The sequence below is a fragment of the Syngnathus acus genome, chromosome 3 (genome assembly GCF_901709675.1).
Source record: "Syngnathus acus chromosome 3, fSynAcu1.2, whole genome shotgun sequence".
Taxonomy (NCBI): Eukaryota; Metazoa; Chordata; class Actinopteri; order Syngnathiformes; family Syngnathidae; genus Syngnathus; species Syngnathus acus.
Genome location: NC_051089.1, coordinates 13,585,088 through 13,605,759, shown reverse-complemented (window position 1 = coordinate 13,605,759; position 20,672 = coordinate 13,585,088). Strand labels below are relative to the sequence as shown.

Sequence of the window (20,672 nt, the reverse complement as noted above, 5' to 3'; positions counted from 1 at the left end):
CCCCCCCCCTTCCACCCCCCACATACTACAGTAATTCATTTGGACCACACAAATAAAGCAAAACAGGATTTTCAAAAGTTTTATTGCGGTACGTTTGACAGTTGAAAGTTGTTTGAATTCCTTTTTTTTTTTTTTTTTTTTATATAAAAAGGATGACTACCAACAATTATAATTAAAATAGGGTATATTCGACAGTTGCAAGAATGACCCTTTTTTTTTTTTAAAGGATGGCTACCAACAATTATATCCACATGTACGTACAGTATTTAATTGGAACACAAGAGAGCAACAATTAAACTGCTTAGAATTCATATTTATTATATTTCTTGGCAAGAAAAACAGAAATTTAGGGATGGGCGGTACACAATTGCTTCATTCATTGATCGTCAATTCAAACACTGGTTCTTCTGGTTAAATGTGTTTGTGATCTAGAACTAGTCGTCTCATTATGTAACTCTAGAATGATTTATCCCCATCTTGTTATGATTCCATAACAGAAGCATTTTATAATTGTTAGGTCACATAAAACTTGGCTCCATCCAAAGATTGGATGGGAGATAGTCTTTCTTTCATGAGGGAGTTTCCTGATTTTGGTCAGATGGATTGGGAATGTTTTTTAGTGCTTTCAAATGTCTGTCAAATGAAATCTAGCAAACATGGCAGAGTTCTGACTCTTAAAAACTTGCATCAATGCAGCAGGATATTGCCCATGTGTTTTACTGACCATTCTTAACATGGAGCATTTTCTCCTGAAATGACAAATTAAGACTTGTGAGCAAACTGTGCAATAAGCAAAGTATTTTAAGTCAAGACTTACTTTGATCATTGTTTCCAGTTTAACGGCGTCCGCAGCGAACTTGCGGATGCCGTCAGACAGTTTTTCAACTGCCATGCGATCCTCATTGTGCTGCCAGCGGAAGTCCTTCTCATCCAAGTGGACCTTTGGTAGATTGCAATTCTTTGCTGTTGATGCAAAATTAAGTCAATGTGGAAATTCCATACTTGGATTGTGAAATGCACAACAGGCCAGGCTATTGCTTATACTAACTCAAAATCCAAAAATCAACTTTTCTTTTTTCAAAGGGAATGGTCTGGACTTTTCCACAAGCACAATGAAAGATACTTGCTCTATAATATAGCTTTAGCAACTTTTAAACTTACACCCGCCCCAAAAAACTAAATGCGTCACAAACAGGTCTGCCACCACCAAAGTGGAACATTGGTGGAATTTGAAGATGCATTTTTTGCTTGATGTAGGCGAGCACTAACGAAACAAACACAGCAGTACCTGTGTCCATGGAAAGCGTCTCTGCGACAACGCTGTTGTCCTGACTGAGCTCTGCAAGCAGCCCAGGAGAGATAGTGAGCAGGTCGCATCCAGCCAGGGCTTTCACTTGTCCCGTGTTTCGGAAAGAAGCACCCATGACCACAGTGGTGTAACCAAATTTCTTGTAGTAGTTGTATATCTTTGTCACACTCTGAACACCTGGGGGGAAACAAAATATCAGGAGAATGAGGAAGTTAGAGAAAAGAAAACTACATTGACATTGTTTGGCTATCATGTCATCATCAGAAAAGCAGCCAGACCAGATTGGCGATTAACTGCCGCTGTAATTTCAACAAATCTATAGCCAAAGCCCTGTTTCCTAATGTGTTTGTGGCAGCAAACGAGTTCTGGTTGTAATCAAAACTTACTCTCCTAGCTACAGAGAAAAACATCTTTTGTGTTTAAAATGTCTTATTTTAACTAGAATCCTACATCACATTTTGGACATAGGTAAAATTATTTTCGTGTGATAAACAAAAAAATCCTTGTTGAGGCAGATGCTGCATGCCAAACTAGCAATGCGACAGGAATTTTTAGATTCAAATCATATAATCAATGAATATTGTTGCACAAATTCCATTTCAGAAGTTGGCGGTAATGCACTAGTCATGCCAACTAATGTCATATCTCATTTTTGTGGAATAGCTGATGAAGCCCAGACACAGCTAGATCCCATCTCCAGCAGGCGCCATATAAATTAAGTTTGAGAGCCCGTCCGCAGCCACCAACATGGGTTCCGAACATCACAAGTATGGTTTTGAAATATTAATTTTAGTTATACATTTGTGTCGACAGGAAAAATATCAGTACCTGGATCTTCATGGGGCTCGTAGGTTTTGCGGTCTGTGTTTTCCTTGTACCAGTCGAAGATGCGCCCAACAAAAGGCGAGATGAGCGTTACCTTTGCTTCTGCACAAGCTACTGCTTGTGCAAAAGAGAAAAGCAGCGTCATGTTGCAGTGGACGCCATGCTTGGCTTCAAGCTCCCTGAAACAGAGCATATTTACAAAACACTTGTGACTATCAACATTAGTACTCTTCCACTAGACCAAAATACAGTCTTATTCAATTTTGGCTCCTCCTGTAGCGAGTGTGACAGAAATTAAGCTGATGCAAACATCTCACACTCACTTGCCAGCTTGGATTCCCTCCCATGTGGATGACAGCTTGATGAGCACCCGCTCCTTGCTGATCCCAGCTTCCTTGTAGAGTGCGATAAGCCTCAAAGCCTTGGCCACCATTTCATCTTTGTCAAAAGACAGTCTGTGGAATACAATTGTATTTACTATAATAATTATTACTCCTGGTATATGGGGGTAATTATACGTCGATTGATAATGACTTAAATGTCAAAGCAAAACCAGTTTGCAAAAGTTGCTATGTAGTGTACAGAAGGGAAGCTTGACCTCTCACTCAGACATCTTGACCTTAAATGTTCAACACAATTACATTCAAATAGTTGTGTCTAATGTACTGCATGTTCGCTATAATTCCTTAAGAGGAAGTGGCAAAAAAAAAAGCAAGCTACAGAAAGCAAGCGAATGTGATTTTCAAGTATTAGCTTATAGGTGATCATTTCATAGAAAAATCAGTGCATTCTTTTTTTTTTCAAGGTTTCAGAAGACACCACTTTTGATTGTATGTGCATGTACCTGGCGTCCACCTCAGTTGAGACCCTGCCTGGGACCTTCTTGAGGATCTCAAGACCAAAACTCACAAACAGCTTGTCCATGGTGTTGGCAATCTGCTCGTTCTCAGTTCTGGCCAACAAGGAAATAGGCAGGAAGTTTTCTTTTTTAACCGGTTTACAACTACAATCCTAAACATGCGCTATAAGATGTGCAGATTACAGAAAGCACAATCACCCACCCGCCCTTGGCGATCCCGTATTTGATAGCCTGATCCAACAGGTTCTGATATGCTGGCATTTTGGCAGCGGCGAGGATCAGAGAAGGGTTGGTGGTTGCATCCTGAGGCTTGTACTCATCAATGGCTGCAAGATAATGAATTGGAACAACATTAGAATGGGGAAAAGTTTTTTTTTTTCCCAGTTCAAATGAGTTGACAAAGAAAACAGCACCATCTTAAGTATAAATTTGTCACAGCACTCTTTAAAACCTGCTCGGTTGGTTGAAGCAGGCTGACAAACTGTTTTGATAAGAGTACAACTGTACAATACTTATCTGAATTTTCTTTATGTATGGTTCAGTATCCAAATGTTTAATTCATGTTTATGTGAATCAAAGGAACAAATGTAGTCTATTATCGTGTTTTCATACTCAAGGGTAAATTCTGTTTCTCACTGCCATTTTAGCATTGAAATAGAACAAAAACTAACATTCACAAATAAGAAAAACTCTGAATCAGGAAATAAACGATTGGAGTTTAGTTTTCTTGATACACAGGTCTTAGTTCAAACAAAAGATCATTTGAAGAGCTACATTAACTGGAATCAAACAGCCAGTGACAGTTTTGCAACAATTAAATGTACAAAACAGCAGTTTTGAATGCTGTGTGCCTTTCTCAAAATTCATACAAGTGATGAGCCTTTCCATTCAGCTTGTTGTTTGTCAGCTTTACATTTTTGGCAGCCTAGTCAGAGGTGCCAACTCTCCAGAGAACAAACACATCCCTGTTCTGGCAAGTGTTCTAACATGTTTATTCTTCCAATAATAAGGAAGTATCCACAACATTTTTCAACTGTGACATCACAAGACATTGGCACAGATATCACATCTATCTGATTGCGGGATGCTATGTACCAACCACCTTGTGAAAGCATACACACTTGCAAATTCCCACTTTGTTAGCTTCCGGGTAACAAGCTCAAGTGGATAAATGCTCTTATGGCGGATCTATGCATAAAAATGTTCCGTCATTCGATATACTATAAACTAAATAGGCCAAGCCAAAGAACATGCTAAACACACACAAATATATATACATAGACGGAAACATTAATGAAATTTCAAACACTAACTTGTCTGTACAATGTCATAAAATAATCATTTTAGCGGACTGGTATTGTACACCACCTAACAGATATGAGCACTAATAACAGTTTTGGATAATTGTACAATACATGAGTCTGTTTTTTCCTTTTAAGTGAAATTACTTCAAATTAAAAAAAAAAAAAAAAAAAGATGTTGCGTAGTTTGCAACATTTCCTACAAGCCTGCCTTACACCATAAACACAAGTTAAGAAAGTACCTGGGGTTTCCACATAAGTAGCCATATACTGACATTTGTCCTACAACTTCAGTGTAACAAGTAATTAATGAAAGAATTTTTCAAAGAAAACTGACATAAGATCAGTCTTGAAGATCCCACTGCTATTCATAATTGTGTATTGTGTCATTGTTAAGTGAAATTTCAGGTTAAAAAAAGTTCACAAGGAGAAAAGTGTTGGTAATTCAGGTTTTGCATAATTGTTATAAAATATTTTACATGTCACTTGGTGATCAATTCATTATTTAAATAAAAATGAGGAATAAGCTGGTTGATTCCTAACTACTGTGTCCACCTAAGAGTTACCAACTTGACATTGTGATTCCCAACCACTTTACACGTTAGTGAGCCCTGAGAGCTCACGTGCACCACAGACACTGCTCTGGAATATCACCTGAAAACTAATTTATTTTATTCAAATTACATATCTTTGTTCAGCAATTTATGCCAGGGGAAACAATCAACCTACTTGCTGCCATTCATACGACAATACAGTTAAACATGTCTGGCTTCCAATCTGAATGAAAACATTTATGGGCAAATTGCAACATCATCGTTGTTTCAGTATAAATACTTGACATTTTAGTGCAACGGTTTGCATGAGCTATTTCTAATGCAAACAATGGGTTTGAGCTCAGTGAAGGATGTATGATCGGTGTATTTGAAAGAAAAGTAGTTTGAAACAACTCTTGTGCACTATAGTCTGGCGCTGACATTTTGCGTAATAAACTTAATTCAGCTACGGTTCTCTTATGACACAAAAACACTGGTTTTGTTTCCCAAATGCAGTTTTAGTTGGCAAACTGTTATGTCATCCTGACTGTGCAAGCCTTTCTGCGTTTGCATCACAAGCCAATTGAATTACTCCACTTGTTTCCTCATCAAGGGTTTTCACGCCTAGGGCAAGGCAAATCAGGAAGTATAAACTATATAAATCTTTTTTCGCAAATTATATGACATTCATTATCCACATATACTGTTAAGTTACAGTATAATGTCAGAATTATTGAAATACATTTTCTTTAACCAAGCGAAAGTTTTAAAGTCGCACGGAACTAGTCCACTTTCAATTCGGTAACCTGACAAGTTTAGCAGGTTACTCGGATTAATCAAATTTGAACAACAAGTAGATACAAACAATACAAACTTCCAACAAATATTAGAGTTGGCTGGTGTAACTGCACGGGCCTTATTCGCGCGATACTAGCATGCCTAGCAGTCCCGCTCGGGTTGATTATTGACACGGCGGTCATAAGCATTATCGATGCAGCACTCCTGCCTACTTAATCCAGCACGCTAACCGGCTAGCATTAGCCGCTGGTGGAAGCGTGCATTTTACCGTTAAAGTCTCCTGTGTCGGCCACCACTACGGTGTACTTCTTCAACTGGTTGAGTGCCGACTCCATCTTTCGCCGCTTGTCCGGAGACACACTGAGCATGCTGAGCAGCGACTGTGAGCTTTTTATACACAGAAAACACGTGAGCGCAAACGGAATGCAAGCGTTACGGGAGCGCGCAGCACATCCAGGAAGCAGGAAGCAGCCATCGGGTGCGCGCACGCTGCGCAGTCATTAACAAACGCACACAGAAAACAACAGCAGCCCCCTTAAAACAAAGAGGCTTGTTACACAATATATACAATTCCTGGGTCAGTCCAATTTTTAACCCAAATTGGGGTCTTTTTAACCCAGAAAATACATGACAGGAATGAGCCAGCTATATCACTTGGCTTGAGTTGCTGAAAAATAAAAAAGTGACTTAGAATCAGAGACTGGGTAACTCTGGCTCTACTGTAAAAGAAGCACCCTGGGGGGCAAAAGTCCTGATTCTACAAAGAGCTTGCAAGGGGGCACCCAGATTTGAACTGGGGACCTCTTGATCTGCAGTCAAATGCTCTACCACTGAGCTATACCCCCTGCATTTGGGGCTCTGATTACTTGACAAATAAATTGATGACTAGGAACCAGAGCCAGCAATGGGTACCTGTTGCTCTACTGTAAAAGGGGCCCCGCACTGGGTAGACAACCTACATGAAAGACATGTCTGGAAAAGCGCAGTGAGGGGGCACCCAGATTTGAACTGGGGACCTCTTGATCTGCAGTCAAATGCTCTACCACTGAGCTATACCCCCTTAATGCATTTGATTTCCTGAAATATGAAAAATTTACTTAGAATCAGAGCCGCTTCTAATGGGGAGCAGAAGATTTGTCTCTAGAATGAGCCAGTAAGTGGGCACATAGAATTGAACTGGGCAGTCAAATGCTCTACCACTGAGCTATATACCGTGGCTTGATTTGCTGAAAAATATGTGACTTAGAACTAGAGACTGGGTACCTCTGGCGCTACTGTAAAACACATCCACCAGGGGGTAAAGGACCTCGGTCTGCAAGGGGGCACCCAGATTTGAACTAGGGACCTCTTGATCTGCAGTCAAATGCTCTACCACTGAGCTATACCCCCTGGCCTTTTATCATTCATTTCTTGACAAATTAAAAGTGACTTAGAACCAGAGACATTGCAAATGGTTATTGCTGGCTCTGCTGTAATAGAAGCCCTTCAAGGGGGTAAATGACAACCTGTGGCTCTGCTGTAAAAGAGGCCACTTGAGCGGACGACATATACGGAATGGGCCAGTGAGGGGGCAACCAGCGTTGAACTGGGGAGCCCTCGATCTGCATTCAAATGCACTACTACTGAGCTACACCACTTGGCTGAGCAGCTTTGATTTACTAAAAAATAAACGACTAAGAACAACAGGCTTGGTACCTCAGGCTCTGCTGTAAACGACACCCGACAAGGGGCAAAGACCTTGATGTACAAAGAGTCTGCAAGGGGGTACCCAGATTTGAACTGGGGACCTCTTGATCTGCAGTCAAATGCTCTACCACTGAGCTATACCCCCTGGCTTAGCAGCTTTGGTTTCCTGAAAAATAAAAAGTGACTTAGAACCTGAGACTCGGTACTTCTGGCTCTGCTGTAAAATAGCCCTGTGGGGGGCAAAGGACCTGGGTCTACAAAAGAGGCTGGAAGGGAGCACCCAGATTTGAACTAGGGACCTCTTGATCTGCAGTCAAATGCTCTACCACTGAGCTATACCCCCTGCATTTGGGGCTCTGATTACTTGACAAATAAATTGATGACTAGGAACCAGAGCCAGCAATGGGTACCTGTTGCTCTACTGTAAAAGGGGCCCCGCACTGGGTAGACAACCTACATGAAAGACATGTCTGGAAAAGCGCAGTGAGGGGGCACCCAGATTTGAACTGGGGACCGCTTGATCTGCAGTCAAATGCTCTACCACTGAGCTATACCCCCTGGCCTTTTATCATTCATTTCTTGACAAATTAAAAGTGACTTAGAACCAGAGACATCGCAAATGGTTATTGCTGGCTCTGCTGTAATAGAAGGCCTTCAAGGGGGCAAATGACTACCTGTGGCTCTGCTGTAAAAGAGGCTCCTTGAGCGGACGACATATACGGAATGGGCCAGTGAGGTGGCAGCCAGCGTTGAACTGGGGAGCCCTCGATCTGTAGTCAAATGCTCTACTACTGAGCTACACCACATGGCTGAGCAGGTTTGATTTACTAAAAAATAAACGACTAAGAACGACAGACTTGGTACCTGAGGCTCTGCTGTAAAAGACACCCGATGAGGGTCAAAGACCTCAATGTACAAAGAGTCTGCAAGGGGGCACCCAGAGTTGAACTGGGGACCTCTTGATCTGCAGTCAAATGCTCTACCACTGAGCTATACCCCCTGTGTGCTCTATCACTGAGCTATATAGCCTGGCTTTATTTACTAAAAAATAAACTACTAAGAACAACAGACTTGGTACTTCAGGCTCTGCTGTAAAAACAACCCGATGAGGGTCAAAGACCTCAAATGTACAAAGAGTCTGCAAGGGGGCACCCAGAGTTGAACTGGGGACCTCTTGATCTGCAGTCAAATGCTCTACCACTGAGCTACACCCCCTGGCTTAGCAGCTTTGATTTCCTGAAAAATAAAAAGTGACTTAGAACCTGAGACCCGGTACTTGTGGGTCTGCTGTAAAATAGCCCTGTGGGGGGCAAAGGACCTGGGTCTACAAAAGAGGCTGGAAGGGGGCACCCAGATTTGAACTGGGGACCTCTTGATCTGCAGTCAAATGCTCTACCACTGAGCTATACCCCCTGACTATAATGGCAACTTCCTAACAGGCAAAAACAAAAAAATACTTAGAGCCACTTCTTATGGGTACCTGTGCTGTAGAAGAAGCCCCTCTTGGGGGGCAACAGACTTGTGTCTAGCTTGAGCCAATAAGTGGGCACATAGAATTGAACTGGGCAGTCAAGTGTTCTATCACTGAGCTATATACCCTGGCTTGATTTACTAAAAAATAAACAAGTGACTTAGAACCACAGATTTGGTACCTCAGGCTCTGCTGCAAAAGCCACCCAATAAGGGGTAAAGGACCTCAATGTACAAAGAATCTGCAAGGGGGCACCCAGATTTGAACTCAGGACCTCTTGATCTGCAGTCAAATGCTCTACCACTGAGCTATACCCACTGCATGTAAGACTCTGATTACTTGGCAAATAAATTGATGACTAGGAACCAGAGCCAGTTAAAATGGGTACCTGTTGCTCTACTGTAAAAGAAGCCCCGCACTGGGTAGACAACCTACGTACATGAAAGACATGTCTGGAAAAGCACAGTGAGGGGGCACCCAGATTTGAACTGGGGACCTCTTGATCTGCAGTCAAATGCTCTACCACTGAGCTACACCCCCTGTCTTAAAGCATTTGATTTCTTGAAAAATGAAAAATTTACTTAGAATCAGAGCCGCTTCGAATGGGGCAAAATGGGGGGCAAAAGGCTTGTGTCTAGAATGAGCCAGTAAGTGGGCACATAGAATTGAACTGGGCAGTCAAATGCTCTACCACTGAGCTATATCCCGTTGCTTGATTTGCTGAAAAATAAATAAGTGACTTAGAACTAGAGACTGGGTACCTCTGGCGCTACTGTAAAACACACCCACCAGGGGGTAAAGGACCTCGGTCTGCAAGGGGGCACCCAGAATTGAACTACGGACCTCTAGATCTGCAATCAAATGCTCTACCACTGAGCTATACCCCCTGGCCTTTTATCATTTATTTCATGACAAATTAAAAGTGACTTAGAACCAGAGACTGCAAATGGTTATTGCTGGCTCTGCTGTAATAGAAGCCCTTCAAGGGGGCAAATGACTACCTGTGGCTCTGCTGTAAAAGAGGCCACTTGAGCGGACGACATATACGGAATGGGCCAGTGAGGGGGCAACCAGCGTTGAACTGGGGAGCCCTCGATCTTCAGTCAAATGCACTACTACTGAGCTACACCACTTGGCTGGGCAACTTTGATTTACTAAAAAATAAACGACTAAGAACAACAGACTTGGTACTTCAGGCTCTGCTGTAAAAACAACCCGATGAGGGTCAAAGACCTCAATATACAAAGAGTCTGCAAGGGGGAACCCAGAGTTGAACTGGGGACCTCTTGATCTGCAGTCAAATGCTCTACCACTGAGCTATACCCCCTGTGTACTCTATCACTGAGCTATATAGCCTGGCTTGATTTACTAAAAAATGAAAAAAAAAAGACTTGGTACCTCAGGCTCTGCTGTAAACGACACCCGACAAGGGGCAAAGACCTCGATGTACAAAGAGTCCGCAAGGGGGTACCCAGATTTGAACTGGGGACCTCTTGATCTGCAGTCAAATGCTCTACCACTGAGCTATACCCCCTGGCTTAGCAGCTTTGGTTTCCTGAAAAATAAAAAGTGACTTAGAACCTGAGACCCGGTACTTGTGGCTCTGCTGTAAAATAGCCCTGTGGGGGGCAAAGGACCTGGGTCTACAAAAGAGGCTGGAAGGGAGCACCCAGATTTGACCTGGGGACCTCTTGATCTGCAGTCAAATGCTCTACCACTGAGCTATACCCCCTGACTTTAATGGCAACTTCCTAATAGGCAAAAAAAAAAAAGACTTAAACTCTGAGCCACCTAATGGGTACCTGTGCTGTAGAAGAAGCCCCTCTTGGGGGGCAACAGACTTGTGTCTAGCTTGAGCCAATAAGTGGGCACATAGAATTGAACTGGGCAGTCAAGTGTTCTATCACTGAGCTATATACCCTGGCTTGATTTACTAAAAAATAAACAAGTGACTTAGAACCACTGATTTGGTACCTCAGGCTCTGCTGCAAAAGCCACCCAATAAGGGAGGGGTGGCCAACCAGTCAGAGAGTAAGAGCCACATTTTTTTACTGTGTACCGCAAAGAGCCACATCCCCCGAATGGGTTTGCCCCTCCTCCTTTGCGGGAGCCGAACGTAAAGGAGCCGCATGAAACCCGGCAAAGAGCCGCGGGTTGGCCACCCCTGTAATAAGGGGTAAAGGACCTCAATGTACAAAGAATCTGCAAGGGGGCACCCAGATTTGAACTAGGGACCTCTTGATCTGCAGTCAAATGCTCTACCACTGAGCTATACCCCCTGCATGTAAGACTCTGATTACATGGCAAATAAATTGATGACTAGGAACCAGAGCCAGTTGAAATGGGTACCTGTTGCTCTACTGTAAAAGAAGCCCTGCACTGGGTCGACAACCTACATGAAAGACTTGTCTGGAAAAGCACAGTGAGGGGGTAACCAGATTTGAACTGGGGACCTCTTGATCTGCAGTCAAATGCTCTACCACTGAGCTATACCCCCAGTGGTATATGCATTTGATTTCCTGAAAAATGAAAAATTTACTTAGAATCAGAGCCGCTTCGAATGGGGCAAAATGGGGGGCAAAAGGCTTGTGTCTAGAATGAGCCAGTAAGTGAGCACATAGAATTGAACTGGGCAGCCAAATGCTCTACCACTGAGCTAGTATATCCCGTTGCTTGATTTGCTGAAAATTAAATAAGTGACTTAGAACTAGAGACTAGGTACCTCTGGCACTACTTTAAACACATCCACCAGGGGGTAAAGGACCTCGGTCTGCAAGGGGGCACCCAGAATTGAACTAGGGACCTCTTGATCTGCAGTCAAATGCTCTACCACTGAGCTATACCCCCTGGCCTTTTATCATTTATTTCGTGACAAATTAAAAGTGACTTAGAACCAGAGACATTGCAAATGGTTATTGCTGGCTCTGCTGTAATAGAAGCCCTTCAAGGGGGCAAATGACTACCTGTGGCTCTGCTGTAAAAGAGGCCCCTTGAGCGGACGACATATACGGAATGGGCCAGTGAGGGGGCACCCAGCGTTGAACTGGGGAGCCCTTGATCTGTAGTCAAATGCACTACTACTGAGCTACACCACTTGGCTGAGCAGCTTTGATTTACTAAAAAATAAACGACTAAGAACAACAGACTTGGTACTTCAGGCTCTGCTGTAAAAACAACCCGATGAGGGTCAAAGACCTCAATGTACAAAGAGTCTGCAAGGGGGCACCCAGAGTTGAACTGGGGACCTCTTGATCTGCAGTCAAATGCTCTACCACTGAGCTATACCCCCTGTGTACTCTATCACTGAGCTATATAGCCTGGCTTGATTTACTAAAAAATGAACAAAGAAAAGACTTGGTACCTCAGGCTCTGCTGTAAACGACACCCGACAAGGGGCAAAGACCTCGATGTACAAAGAGTCTGCAAGGGGGTACCCAGATTTGAACTGGGGACCTCTTGATCTGCAGTCAAATGCTCTACCACTGAGCTATACCCCCTGACTTTAAATGCAACTTCCTAATAGGCAAAAAAATAAGATTTAAACTCAGAGCCACTGCTAATGGGTACCTGCGCTGTAGAAGAAGCCCCTCTTGGGGGGCAACAGACCAGAGACCCGGTACTTCTGGCTCTGCTGTAAAATAGCCTTCTGGGAGGCAAAGGACCTGGGTCTACACAAGTCTGGGAGGGGGCACCCAGATTCGAACTGGGGACCTCTTGATCTGCAGTCAAATGCTCTACCACTGAGCTATACCCCCTGACGTTGGAAGCAATTTCCTAACAGACCATAAAAATGACTTAAAATCGGAGCCACTTCTAATGAGTACCTCCGGCTGGGCTGTAGAAGAAGCCCCTCTTGGGGGGCAAAAGACTTGTGTTGAGAATGAGCCAATAAGCAGGCTCATAGAATTGAACTGGGCAGTCAAGTGCTCTATCACAGCGCAATATACGCTGGCTTGATTTACTAAGAATTAGACAACTAAGAACAACAGACTTGGTACCTCAGGCTCTGCTGTAAGAGACACCCGTTGAGGGCAAAGACCTCAATGTACAAAGAGTCTGCAAGGGGGTACCCAGAGTTGAACTGGGGACCTCTTGATCTGCAGTCAAATGCTCTACCACTGAGCTATACCCCCTGTGTTCTCTCAAACTGAGCTATATAGCCTGGCTAAATTAAAAGCGCCGGACTTGGTAAGGCTGCTGTAAAAGACGTGGGTCAGTGGGGGGGCACCCAGAGCTGAACTGGGGACCTCTTGATCTGCAGTCAAATGCTCCACCACTGAGCGACACCCCCTGGCTTAATAGCTTGGATTTCCTGAAAACAAAAAGGGACTTAGAACCAGAGACCCGGTACCTCTTGCTCTGCTGTAAAATAGCCCTGTGGAGGACAAAGGACACAATAGTCTGGAAGGGGGAACCCAGATTTGAACTGGGGACCTCTTGATCTGCAGTCAAATGCTCTACCACTGAGCTATACCCCCTGGCCCACTGTGCGCATTTGTCCTGACACACAAAAGAGTGACAGAGCCAGAGCCGCTGCAAATGGTTATTGCTGGCTCTGCTGTGATGGAAGCCCTTCAGGGGGGCAAAGGATTTGTGTCTGGTAAGAGCCGCAAACGACTCAAACTCGGGACTTATTGATGTGCAGTCAAATGCTCTACCACTGAGATAAAGCACCCACCTTTGTACTTTTGATTACTGACAAATAAATTAATGACTAAGAACCAGAGCTGGTTCAAATAGGTACCTGTGACTGTTGTAAAAGAAGGTCCTCGAGGGGACGTCATGTCCAGAAGGAGCCAGTGAGGGGGCACCCAGAGTTGAACTGGGGACCTCTTGATCTGCAGTCAAATGCTCTACCACTGAGCTATACCCCCTGGCCCATGTGCTCGTGTCTCCTGACACATGAAAAAGTGACGGAACCAGAGCCGCTGCAAATGGTTATTGCTGGCTCTGCTCTAATGGAAGCCCTTCAAGGGGGCAAAGGACTTGTGTCTGGTAAGAGCCGCAATAGACTCAAACTCGGGACTTCTTGATGTGCAGTCAAATGCTCTACCACTATGATATAGGACCCACCTTTGTACGTTTGATTACTGACAAATAAATTAATAACTAAGAACCAGAGCCGGTTCAAATAGGTACTTGTGACTGTTGTAAAAGAAGGTTCTCGAGGGGATGTCATGTCCAGAAAGAGCCAGTAAGGGGGTACCCAGAGTTGAACTGGGGACCTCTTGATCTGCAGTCAAATGCTCTACCACTGAGCTACACCCCCTGGCGTAATAGTGTGTATTTCCTGAAAAATAAAAAGTTACTTAGGACCAGAGACCCAGTACTCGTGGCTGTGCTGTAAAATAGCCCTGTGTGGGGCAAAGGACCTGGGTCTACAAAAGAGCTTGGAAGGGGGCACCCAGATTTGAACTGGGGACCTCTTGATCTGCAGTCAAATGCTCTACCACTGAGCTATACCCCCTGGCCCTCTGTGTGTATTTGTCCTGACACATGAAAGAGTGACAGAGCCAGAGCCGCTGCAAATGGTTATTGCTGGCTCTGCTCTAATGGAAGCCCTTCAAGGGGGCAAAGGACTTGTGTCTGGTAAGAGCCGCAATAGACTCAAACTCGGGACTTCTTGATGTGCAGTCAAATGCTCTACCACTATGATATAGGACCCACCTTTGTACGTTTGATTACTGACAAATAAATTAATAACTAAGAACCAGAGCCGGTTCAAATAGGTACTTGTGACTGTTGTAAAAGAAGGTTCTCGAGGGGATGTCATGTCCAGAAAGAGCCAGTAAGGGGGTACCCAGAGTTGAACTGGGGACCTCTTGATCTGCAGTCAAATTCTCTACCACTGAGCTACACCCCCTGGCGTAATAGTGTGTATTTCCTGAAAAATAAAAAGTTACTTAGGACCAGAGACCCGGTACTTGTTGCTGTGCTGTAAAATAGGCCTGTGTGGGGCAAAGGACCTGGGTCTACAAAAGAGCTTGGAAGGGGGCACCCAGATTTGAACTGGGGACCTCTTGATCTGCAGTCAAATGCTCTACCACTGAGCTATACCCCCTGGCCCTCTGTGTGTATTTGTCCTGACACATGAAAGAGTGACAGAGCCAGAGCCGCTGCAAATGGTTATTGCTGGCTCTGCTGTAATGGAAGCCCTTCAGGGGGGCAAAGGACTTGTGTCTGGTAAGAGCCGCAAACGACTCAAACTCGGGACTTCTTGATGTGCAGTTAAATGCTCTACCACTGAGATAAAGGACCCACCTTTGTACTTTTGATTACTGACAAATAAATTAATGACTAAGAACCAGAGCCGGTTCAAATAGGTACTTGTGACTGTTGTAAAAGAAGGTTCTCAAGGGGATGTCATGTCCAGAAAGAGCCAGTGAGGGGGCACCCAGAATTGAACTGGGGACCTCTCGATCTGCAGTCAAATTCTCTACCACTGAGCTACACTGTAATCGCGTGTATTTCCTGAAAAATAAAAAGTTACTTAGAACCAGAGACTCGGTACTTGTAAATGTGCTGTAAAATAGCCCTGTGTGGGGCAAAGGACCTGGGTCTACAAAAGAGCTTGGAAGGGGGCACCCAGATTTGAACTGGGGACCTCTTGATCTGCAGTCAAATGCTCTACCACTGAGCTATACCCCCTGGGTTGACAAAGAGCTAGAAAGGGGGCACACTGATTTGAACTGGGGGACCTCTGCAGTCAAATGCTCTACCACTGTACCAGGACCCTCATATCACAGAAGCTACAAGCAGTGGACTTCACCTATCTAGGCAGTGCCTTCACGAGCGGTGAACATCGACGTTGAGGTCAACAACAGGATCGCTCAGGCCAGCGCTGCTTTCGGGAGACTCTGTGAGAACGTATGGGAGTGAAAGGAACTCAGTCTGTCCACCAAGCTGAGGGTCTACCAAGCAGTGGTTCTTTACGCTAGCGAGACCTGGATGGCAGACATATCCGACAGCTCAAGCATCTCCACCTGAGTTGTCTTCGCAGACTTCTGCATTAGGTGGCAGGACAAACCAAAGAGTGTGCAAATTTAGCTCATTAAAAGTTTGTGTTTGAATCTTGGTTCAGATCCTTTCTGTTTTCCATGTGTTTGATATTTGCCTTCCCTTTAGTTCACAGTCCAAAAACATTTCAACTGAGGATTGGAAAGGAACCTTTCATGCATGGTCTCTGTGACAGCCCTGTGAGTGATGGCAAATAAGTGTCGTAATATTTCACCATGAACAAAATAAGTGGTGTAGAACATGGATGAGGGCAAATAATGGGAATTTTTGGCACCATATTATGTTGTCACAGTCAAGCTGTCCATTAACCTTTCTGAAATGAGGAATGTTTTTTATATATGTTCCACAGAGGGGAAATGCAGCTAGTAAAACAATTGTTTAAATGATTGTGATGAGTATTCAGTTTCTGGTAGTCGTATCCTAAGAGAAACAAATAAGTAGGAACAAGACAAATCTAGTGCAAAAACACTCACACGGAATCGGGTTTATTACAAAATGGTAATGTTATTCATTTCAACACTCAGGAAGCATTTAATTCCAAATGGTAAACAAAAATAATTGTAAGATATAAGTCAGACTTTTCTTATGGCAATTCAAACTCTGAGACAATTATGTTCCTTATTGATTCAGACATTAATGGTTCACCATTGTATTCCAGGTCTTGTCAATCACAACCAAAGATATAATGAAATGCCATCACATTATGGCAGTCGCGAGAGTAATGTGAAATCTTTCTAATTTTTAGTAGTATATGGCCAAAAACATATTTTGTTACGCTGAAGGTAACCTGTAATTCTGACCACCAAAACGTTATCTGTAAATCCGCAGTCCAAGTGGATGCTTGGGCCAGATATAACGATTCCCTCCAAGCATTCCCGGTGCCAATATATTGTGTTTGTGAGATTGAGGCGACCTCAAAATAACCCCGAGATGGATGAGCAATTCAAAATTATGATGCCTCTGTCCACTGTGTAACTGGTTTGGGGGCTTGAAAAATAACTAAATCCCTGAACAATGCAAGAAAAATACCACCCACGCAAGATTGTCAATCACTGCTAAGTAAAAAAACAACATTGTTGTTAATAAGTATATAACATACTGTAATAATGTACATTGAACCTGATGACCCCAACTGAATGTAAGACCCAAATGTATTGTATGCTAAACTGCTTCAGTTGAGAGGTTCTGGGTCCAAATTCACTTTTTGTTTTGCTATTGTTGGGGATGATTGTATGAAAGTGACTGATTTAATAAAACTGTCATATACCCGTAAACCCTTGGTATTGATGCATATAATATTCAAAGGCAGTAACGTTTAAAATTATACCGTCCACCATAAACAAATCCTCAATACAAGCTAATTGTACCATCCATGATTGCAAATTTCATATTTCAACCTCATTAATATATTAAAAGTAATTTGAATATAAATAAATTATCACTGTACATAGATGGTATTATAATATTACTAATATTGGGGGAAAATGCAAGTAACTCATAATATAATATGAAATATACAGAATTACAATTTGGAAGAAAAAACTTGCCCAATATTACGCCCGCCCGTCCTTCCCTACCTTTATATTTCACACTTTCAGTGAATTTCATTTTCCAAACCATCATCGCAAAGGACGATTTTTATAGCGCTTTAAAATGCTACTGATTTCTTCTGCCACTAGATGTCAGCATTTGTTTTTACAGGTCGAATGTCAGTCACATGTGCCCCCATGTGGCAGGAGGGAGAGAGAGGCTCTTTGGAAAGGAAAAAGCTTGGGAAGTTTTGCCACACTGCAGGAAAGAGAGAGCAGCCGGTATAGAGAAAAAGAGCCATAAATAAGGGTAAGTGTTTTTTGTTTGTTACTATTCAAAATTATTACTATTTATTGGAAACGCGCATTTATTCTATAACTCAGAATGCACCGGTTTTTGAATTTCTCTTTTGGTCAAGATTTACCATGTGGTTGCTTTGGTGTCAGACAACTTGTCTAACTGTTTGGTGAAGGGAATTGCTGGTGTGCTAAAGTTGTTTAGTGAGGATGCGTATCTGCACCATTTCACTGTTCACCTTGAAGGGAATTTCTTGAATGAATGTTGCTTCTGTTTTACATAATGGATCACACTGAAGTTTAATGTTCACAGTCGCAATGTTTTTTTTTTTTTACAAGCAAAGATGCTTTCACTAGCCACGTTTTCACGTCTCCTTTTGTAAACATGTTATGATGGTGGACATTGTGAGCTCTTGATTGTCTAGACCACGATGTAAGCCAGAAATAAACTTGTGGATAAGTCCAACATTTCAAAATACCAACCATTCCGGGGAGTATTCCCTCCCTTCTCTTTCTCTTTTCAGAATGGCTCAAAGGAACTTTGCTTGTCCCAGGACTTCTAAAATATGTATTTCAGTAAAATTCACCACCTCACAATGCGTCTTTATGTTGGTGCAGTGAAGGAAATAAGTCACGTTTAAAAGTAAGTTCTAAGATCTGGCACTTATTAAGGCAAATACATTTACACTTACATTTTAACTTCCATTGATTTCTTTGTTTATACAATATGTATTTCTAATGATTATTATGAAGATCACATTAACTGAATTTCATTGCTTCTTGGTCACGTTAACTTTAGGTAAACACTTCAGTCCACCAGGTGCGCACGCACGCACACGCGCACGCCCCCCCCCCACACGCGCGCGCGCGCGCACACAGAGCAAAAACAAAATCTGTCGTTGTCAAAGGCCAACAATTTTGTCACCATTCTATATTGAATATAAAATACCTTGGATATGCAAAGAAAGGAAAACTGCACCATCAGCTGAATCCGGTGGGGCACGGCCTTGCTGGCATGAGCCCAAAAAGAGCCTAATATATTTGTCGCAGTCGCTTACATTTTAAGGCTTCTGGTAGGTTGAAAATTTAATCAATGCTTTTAGTTTGTTTATGCGTGCTCAGGCAGACTTCACACTGGTTTATTCCTTAAAGAGTAAAATTTTTTGGGGGGCTTGAAACAGCTTTGACTCTGGTCGTCATGGCAATATAAAGAATAACGGTGAGCTGTAGCTCATTTACATAAGCTGATACAACGGTTTGATTTCAAAAGAGCGGTTCATAGATTGTTGCAATTCTAGATTCTTGCAGTATTTTGGCCAAAGCATGTTGGGAACTGCTTTAAAATGAGGGGCAAAAAAACCCCCACAAGACATCTCTGAAGCATGCACATTTACAAGTGAAGTCATCACACTTAAAATGACAAAAAACCTTTGTTGGTTATTTTGATAGCTACCATTAGGAGAAGATTTAGCACCTAATAATTAAATTCCATCAATGGAATGGCAGCGAATATGGTAGTTACCTTAAATAAGTGGGTGAGGCTGTTATAGATTTAAGTCTAAGCATTTACATAAATTGCATAAATCTTCGTACTATGTACAGTATTGTTTTTCTTTTGTGTTCTTGTTTTGTACGGGGCTATCAATAAAGGATTACTACAATGAAGCATATACAAAAGTATATGCACGTTACTGTATCACAAGGCCCATTATTTCTGTCCCGAACTTTGTACGCTACTTCATATGAGAACTTGCTTTCCGTATCATCGACTTTATTTTCTTTTTCATGAGGCATAATACGTGTAAAGCATTATTGGCATTATTTGTTTATGTTTTGGACACACGGCAGAACGTTTAGCTTTCAGCTCAAACCAAATGATTGCTTCATTTCCTATGAGAGCTACTTAACTTGTGCTCTTTATGGAACCAAACGACCACTCATAAAATCACTAGCTCACTCATAGCTCGGCTTGACACTTTCCAGGATGTGCATGCAGACAGTTACGAAAAAGGAGGCAGCTTCCTTTTCCCGTGTCCTCCCATAGTTATCAACTTCAGTGTGGCTGAAGTGATGGCTCATGGCAGTTGGCCATCTTAACCCGCTGTTGTTTACAATCAGTCTGCACACTGTAGTCAAGAATAATACTATTACAACATTCTTTACATGTGTTGTCTGTGGGTAACATTCCGTAAGGCCTCATGGTATTCACAAAGACACGGTGGAAAATATAGTTCAGTAGAGAGGTGTGGGGTGTTTTCTTGAAGAGTCACAGCTAGTTGGTGGTGTTTGTCTAAGTGCACTTCTGTGGTTCACTTGTGGGCTTCTCTGGGTGTGGTACCACTCCACATATGTGTCCTAAACACTAGCTCTACTGTGAATGGTTTCAACAGGGGTGAAGTATACTACCCCCTAATGGTGTATTTGTGTTGTGCATGCACTAGTGGGTTGATTGAATTTAACTTGTGTACTTTTGTCTTAAGTTTTTGTCCCCCCCCCAGTTTCTTTTTGATTCCAAAATTGAATTAATTTTTTAAATACATTATGCCCAAACTTCAGCAGTCATGGAAAGGAAGGAGATAGTGTTGTTTTGGATTTAAGTAAAAATGCAAATGGTATTATTGTTTCCTGTTTTTTTTTTATCATTGCAGTAGTATTCGCACAAGAATAGAGGTGCTCAAGGGTCGAATTCTGGGATGGCAATAGACCAAGAGAATTAAATATCATTATGGATTTGTAATCTCTTTTAAATTGTATTAGTTTCCACACATATACAAATACACAATTTACAAATAAATCATAAGTTGTATTTGCTAAACCTACCTTAAAATATTTTTTATTGATTACATTAATAGCAACGTATAGTAGGCATTTCATCCACAGTGACTTTTGCAAGAACCACATTTTTATTGAAACTCGTACAATGTTTTCAAGTACAAACCGCAAAATACTTTTCCAATTTATGTTATTCTGAACCACAGCAAATATAGGAGTACAGTCATTAGCCATTATCCAGGCAGAGCAGATGGTTTCAATTGGCAAAAACAAAA

General features: G+C 42.5%; 2 protein-coding genes and 29 non-coding genes across 31 annotated transcripts in view; 1 reads left to right on the top strand and 30 right to left on the bottom strand.

Moving 5' to 3' along the window:
* Positions 1-148: 148 nt before the first annotated feature.
* taldo1 (transaldolase 1) lies at positions 149-6,099 on the bottom strand. The gene is made up of 8 exons (XM_037247984.1): positions 5,894-6,099; positions 3,196-3,319; positions 2,979-3,086; positions 2,458-2,589; positions 2,138-2,313; positions 1,289-1,486; positions 818-963; positions 149-749 (listed from the first exon to the last, which is right to left on the bottom strand). Exons 1-8 carry the CDS (start codon positions 5,991-5,993, stop codon positions 717-719), a joined length of 1,017 nt encoding a protein of 338 aa, XP_037103879.1. The 5' UTR covers positions 5,994-6,099; the 3' UTR covers positions 149-716.
* A 299-nt stretch (positions 6,100-6,398) lies between these two features.
* On the bottom strand, positions 6,399-6,470 carry trnac-gca. The gene has a single exon. It is a non-coding gene; the product is annotated as a tRNA-Cys (tRNA).
* A 143-nt stretch (positions 6,471-6,613) lies between these two features.
* On the bottom strand, positions 6,614-6,685 carry trnac-gca. The gene has a single exon. It is a non-coding gene; the product is annotated as a tRNA-Cys (tRNA).
* Positions 6,686-6,942: 257 nt separating this feature from the next.
* Positions 6,943-7,014, bottom strand: trnac-gca. Its single transcript has one exon. It is a non-coding gene; the product is annotated as a tRNA-Cys (tRNA).
* Positions 7,015-7,384: 370 nt separating this feature from the next.
* On the bottom strand, positions 7,385-7,456 carry trnac-gca. The gene has a single exon. It is a non-coding gene; the product is annotated as a tRNA-Cys (tRNA).
* Positions 7,457-7,582: 126 nt separating this feature from the next.
* trnac-gca lies at positions 7,583-7,654 on the bottom strand. The gene has a single exon. It is a non-coding gene; the product is annotated as a tRNA-Cys (tRNA).
* A 143-nt stretch (positions 7,655-7,797) lies between these two features.
* trnac-gca lies at positions 7,798-7,869 on the bottom strand. Its single transcript has one exon. It is a non-coding gene; the product is annotated as a tRNA-Cys (tRNA).
* A 370-nt stretch (positions 7,870-8,239) lies between these two features.
* On the bottom strand, positions 8,240-8,311 carry trnac-gca. Its single transcript has one exon. It is a non-coding gene; the product is annotated as a tRNA-Cys (tRNA).
* Positions 8,312-8,454: 143 nt separating this feature from the next.
* Positions 8,455-8,526, bottom strand: trnac-gca. Its single transcript has one exon. It is a non-coding gene; the product is annotated as a tRNA-Cys (tRNA).
* A 126-nt stretch (positions 8,527-8,652) lies between these two features.
* On the bottom strand, positions 8,653-8,724 carry trnac-gca. Its single transcript has one exon. It is a non-coding gene; the product is annotated as a tRNA-Cys (tRNA).
* Positions 8,725-9,028: 304 nt separating this feature from the next.
* On the bottom strand, positions 9,029-9,100 carry trnac-gca. Its single transcript has one exon. It is a non-coding gene; the product is annotated as a tRNA-Cys (tRNA).
* Positions 9,101-9,250: 150 nt separating this feature from the next.
* Positions 9,251-9,322, bottom strand: trnac-gca. Its single transcript has one exon. It is a non-coding gene; the product is annotated as a tRNA-Cys (tRNA).
* A 275-nt stretch (positions 9,323-9,597) lies between these two features.
* trnac-gca lies at positions 9,598-9,669 on the bottom strand. Its single transcript has one exon. It is a non-coding gene; the product is annotated as a tRNA-Cys (tRNA).
* Positions 9,670-10,037: 368 nt separating this feature from the next.
* On the bottom strand, positions 10,038-10,109 carry trnac-gca. The gene has a single exon. It is a non-coding gene; the product is annotated as a tRNA-Cys (tRNA).
* Positions 10,110-10,244: 135 nt separating this feature from the next.
* On the bottom strand, positions 10,245-10,316 carry trnac-gca. Its single transcript has one exon. It is a non-coding gene; the product is annotated as a tRNA-Cys (tRNA).
* A 126-nt stretch (positions 10,317-10,442) lies between these two features.
* On the bottom strand, positions 10,443-10,514 carry trnac-gca. The gene has a single exon. It is a non-coding gene; the product is annotated as a tRNA-Cys (tRNA).
* A 475-nt stretch (positions 10,515-10,989) lies between these two features.
* trnac-gca lies at positions 10,990-11,061 on the bottom strand. The gene has a single exon. It is a non-coding gene; the product is annotated as a tRNA-Cys (tRNA).
* Positions 11,062-11,207: 146 nt separating this feature from the next.
* On the bottom strand, positions 11,208-11,279 carry trnac-gca. Its single transcript has one exon. It is a non-coding gene; the product is annotated as a tRNA-Cys (tRNA).
* Positions 11,280-11,557: 278 nt separating this feature from the next.
* On the bottom strand, positions 11,558-11,629 carry trnac-gca. Its single transcript has one exon. It is a non-coding gene; the product is annotated as a tRNA-Cys (tRNA).
* Positions 11,630-11,999: 370 nt separating this feature from the next.
* On the bottom strand, positions 12,000-12,071 carry trnac-gca. Its single transcript has one exon. It is a non-coding gene; the product is annotated as a tRNA-Cys (tRNA).
* A 136-nt stretch (positions 12,072-12,207) lies between these two features.
* On the bottom strand, positions 12,208-12,279 carry trnac-gca. The gene has a single exon. It is a non-coding gene; the product is annotated as a tRNA-Cys (tRNA).
* Positions 12,280-12,465: 186 nt separating this feature from the next.
* Positions 12,466-12,537, bottom strand: trnac-gca. The gene has a single exon. It is a non-coding gene; the product is annotated as a tRNA-Cys (tRNA).
* A 306-nt stretch (positions 12,538-12,843) lies between these two features.
* Positions 12,844-12,915, bottom strand: trnac-gca. Its single transcript has one exon. It is a non-coding gene; the product is annotated as a tRNA-Cys (tRNA).
* A 273-nt stretch (positions 12,916-13,188) lies between these two features.
* trnac-gca lies at positions 13,189-13,260 on the bottom strand. The gene has a single exon. It is a non-coding gene; the product is annotated as a tRNA-Cys (tRNA).
* A 324-nt stretch (positions 13,261-13,584) lies between these two features.
* On the bottom strand, positions 13,585-13,656 carry trnac-gca. The gene has a single exon. It is a non-coding gene; the product is annotated as a tRNA-Cys (tRNA).
* Positions 13,657-13,979: 323 nt separating this feature from the next.
* Positions 13,980-14,051, bottom strand: trnac-gca. The gene has a single exon. It is a non-coding gene; the product is annotated as a tRNA-Cys (tRNA).
* A 126-nt stretch (positions 14,052-14,177) lies between these two features.
* On the bottom strand, positions 14,178-14,249 carry trnac-gca. The gene has a single exon. It is a non-coding gene; the product is annotated as a tRNA-Cys (tRNA).
* Positions 14,250-14,573: 324 nt separating this feature from the next.
* trnac-gca lies at positions 14,574-14,645 on the bottom strand. Its single transcript has one exon. It is a non-coding gene; the product is annotated as a tRNA-Cys (tRNA).
* Positions 14,646-14,771: 126 nt separating this feature from the next.
* trnac-gca lies at positions 14,772-14,843 on the bottom strand. The gene has a single exon. It is a non-coding gene; the product is annotated as a tRNA-Cys (tRNA).
* Positions 14,844-15,358: 515 nt separating this feature from the next.
* Positions 15,359-15,430, bottom strand: trnac-gca. Its single transcript has one exon. It is a non-coding gene; the product is annotated as a tRNA-Cys (tRNA).
* Positions 15,431-17,537: 2,107 nt separating this feature from the next.
* The window catches only part of tspan4a (tetraspanin 4a), an 84,549-nt gene continuing 81,414 nt past the window's right edge, over positions 17,538-20,672 (top strand). Inside the window, exon 1 of the mRNA XM_037247745.1 lies at positions 17,538-17,638. The gene's annotated coding sequence lies outside the window, so the exon portion shown is untranslated. The remainder of the gene's footprint in view (positions 17,639-20,672) is intronic.

What these genes read in the sequence shown, in the direction of transcription:
- taldo1 (XM_037247984.1), bottom strand. Translation starts at nt 5,993, where the DNA reads ATGCTCAGTGTGTCTCCGGACAAGCGGCGAAAGATGGAGTCGGCACTC. An exon ending in CGAGCCCCATGAAGATCCAG is followed by an intron (nt 1,487 to 2,137) that starts GTACTGATATTT and finishes GTTTCCCCCCAG; the next exon opens with GTGTTCAGAGTGTGACAAAG. An exon ending in GACGCTTTCCATGGACACAG is followed by an intron (nt 964 to 1,288) that starts GTACTGCTGTGT and finishes TTGCATCAACAG; the next exon opens with CAAAGAATTGCAATCTACCA.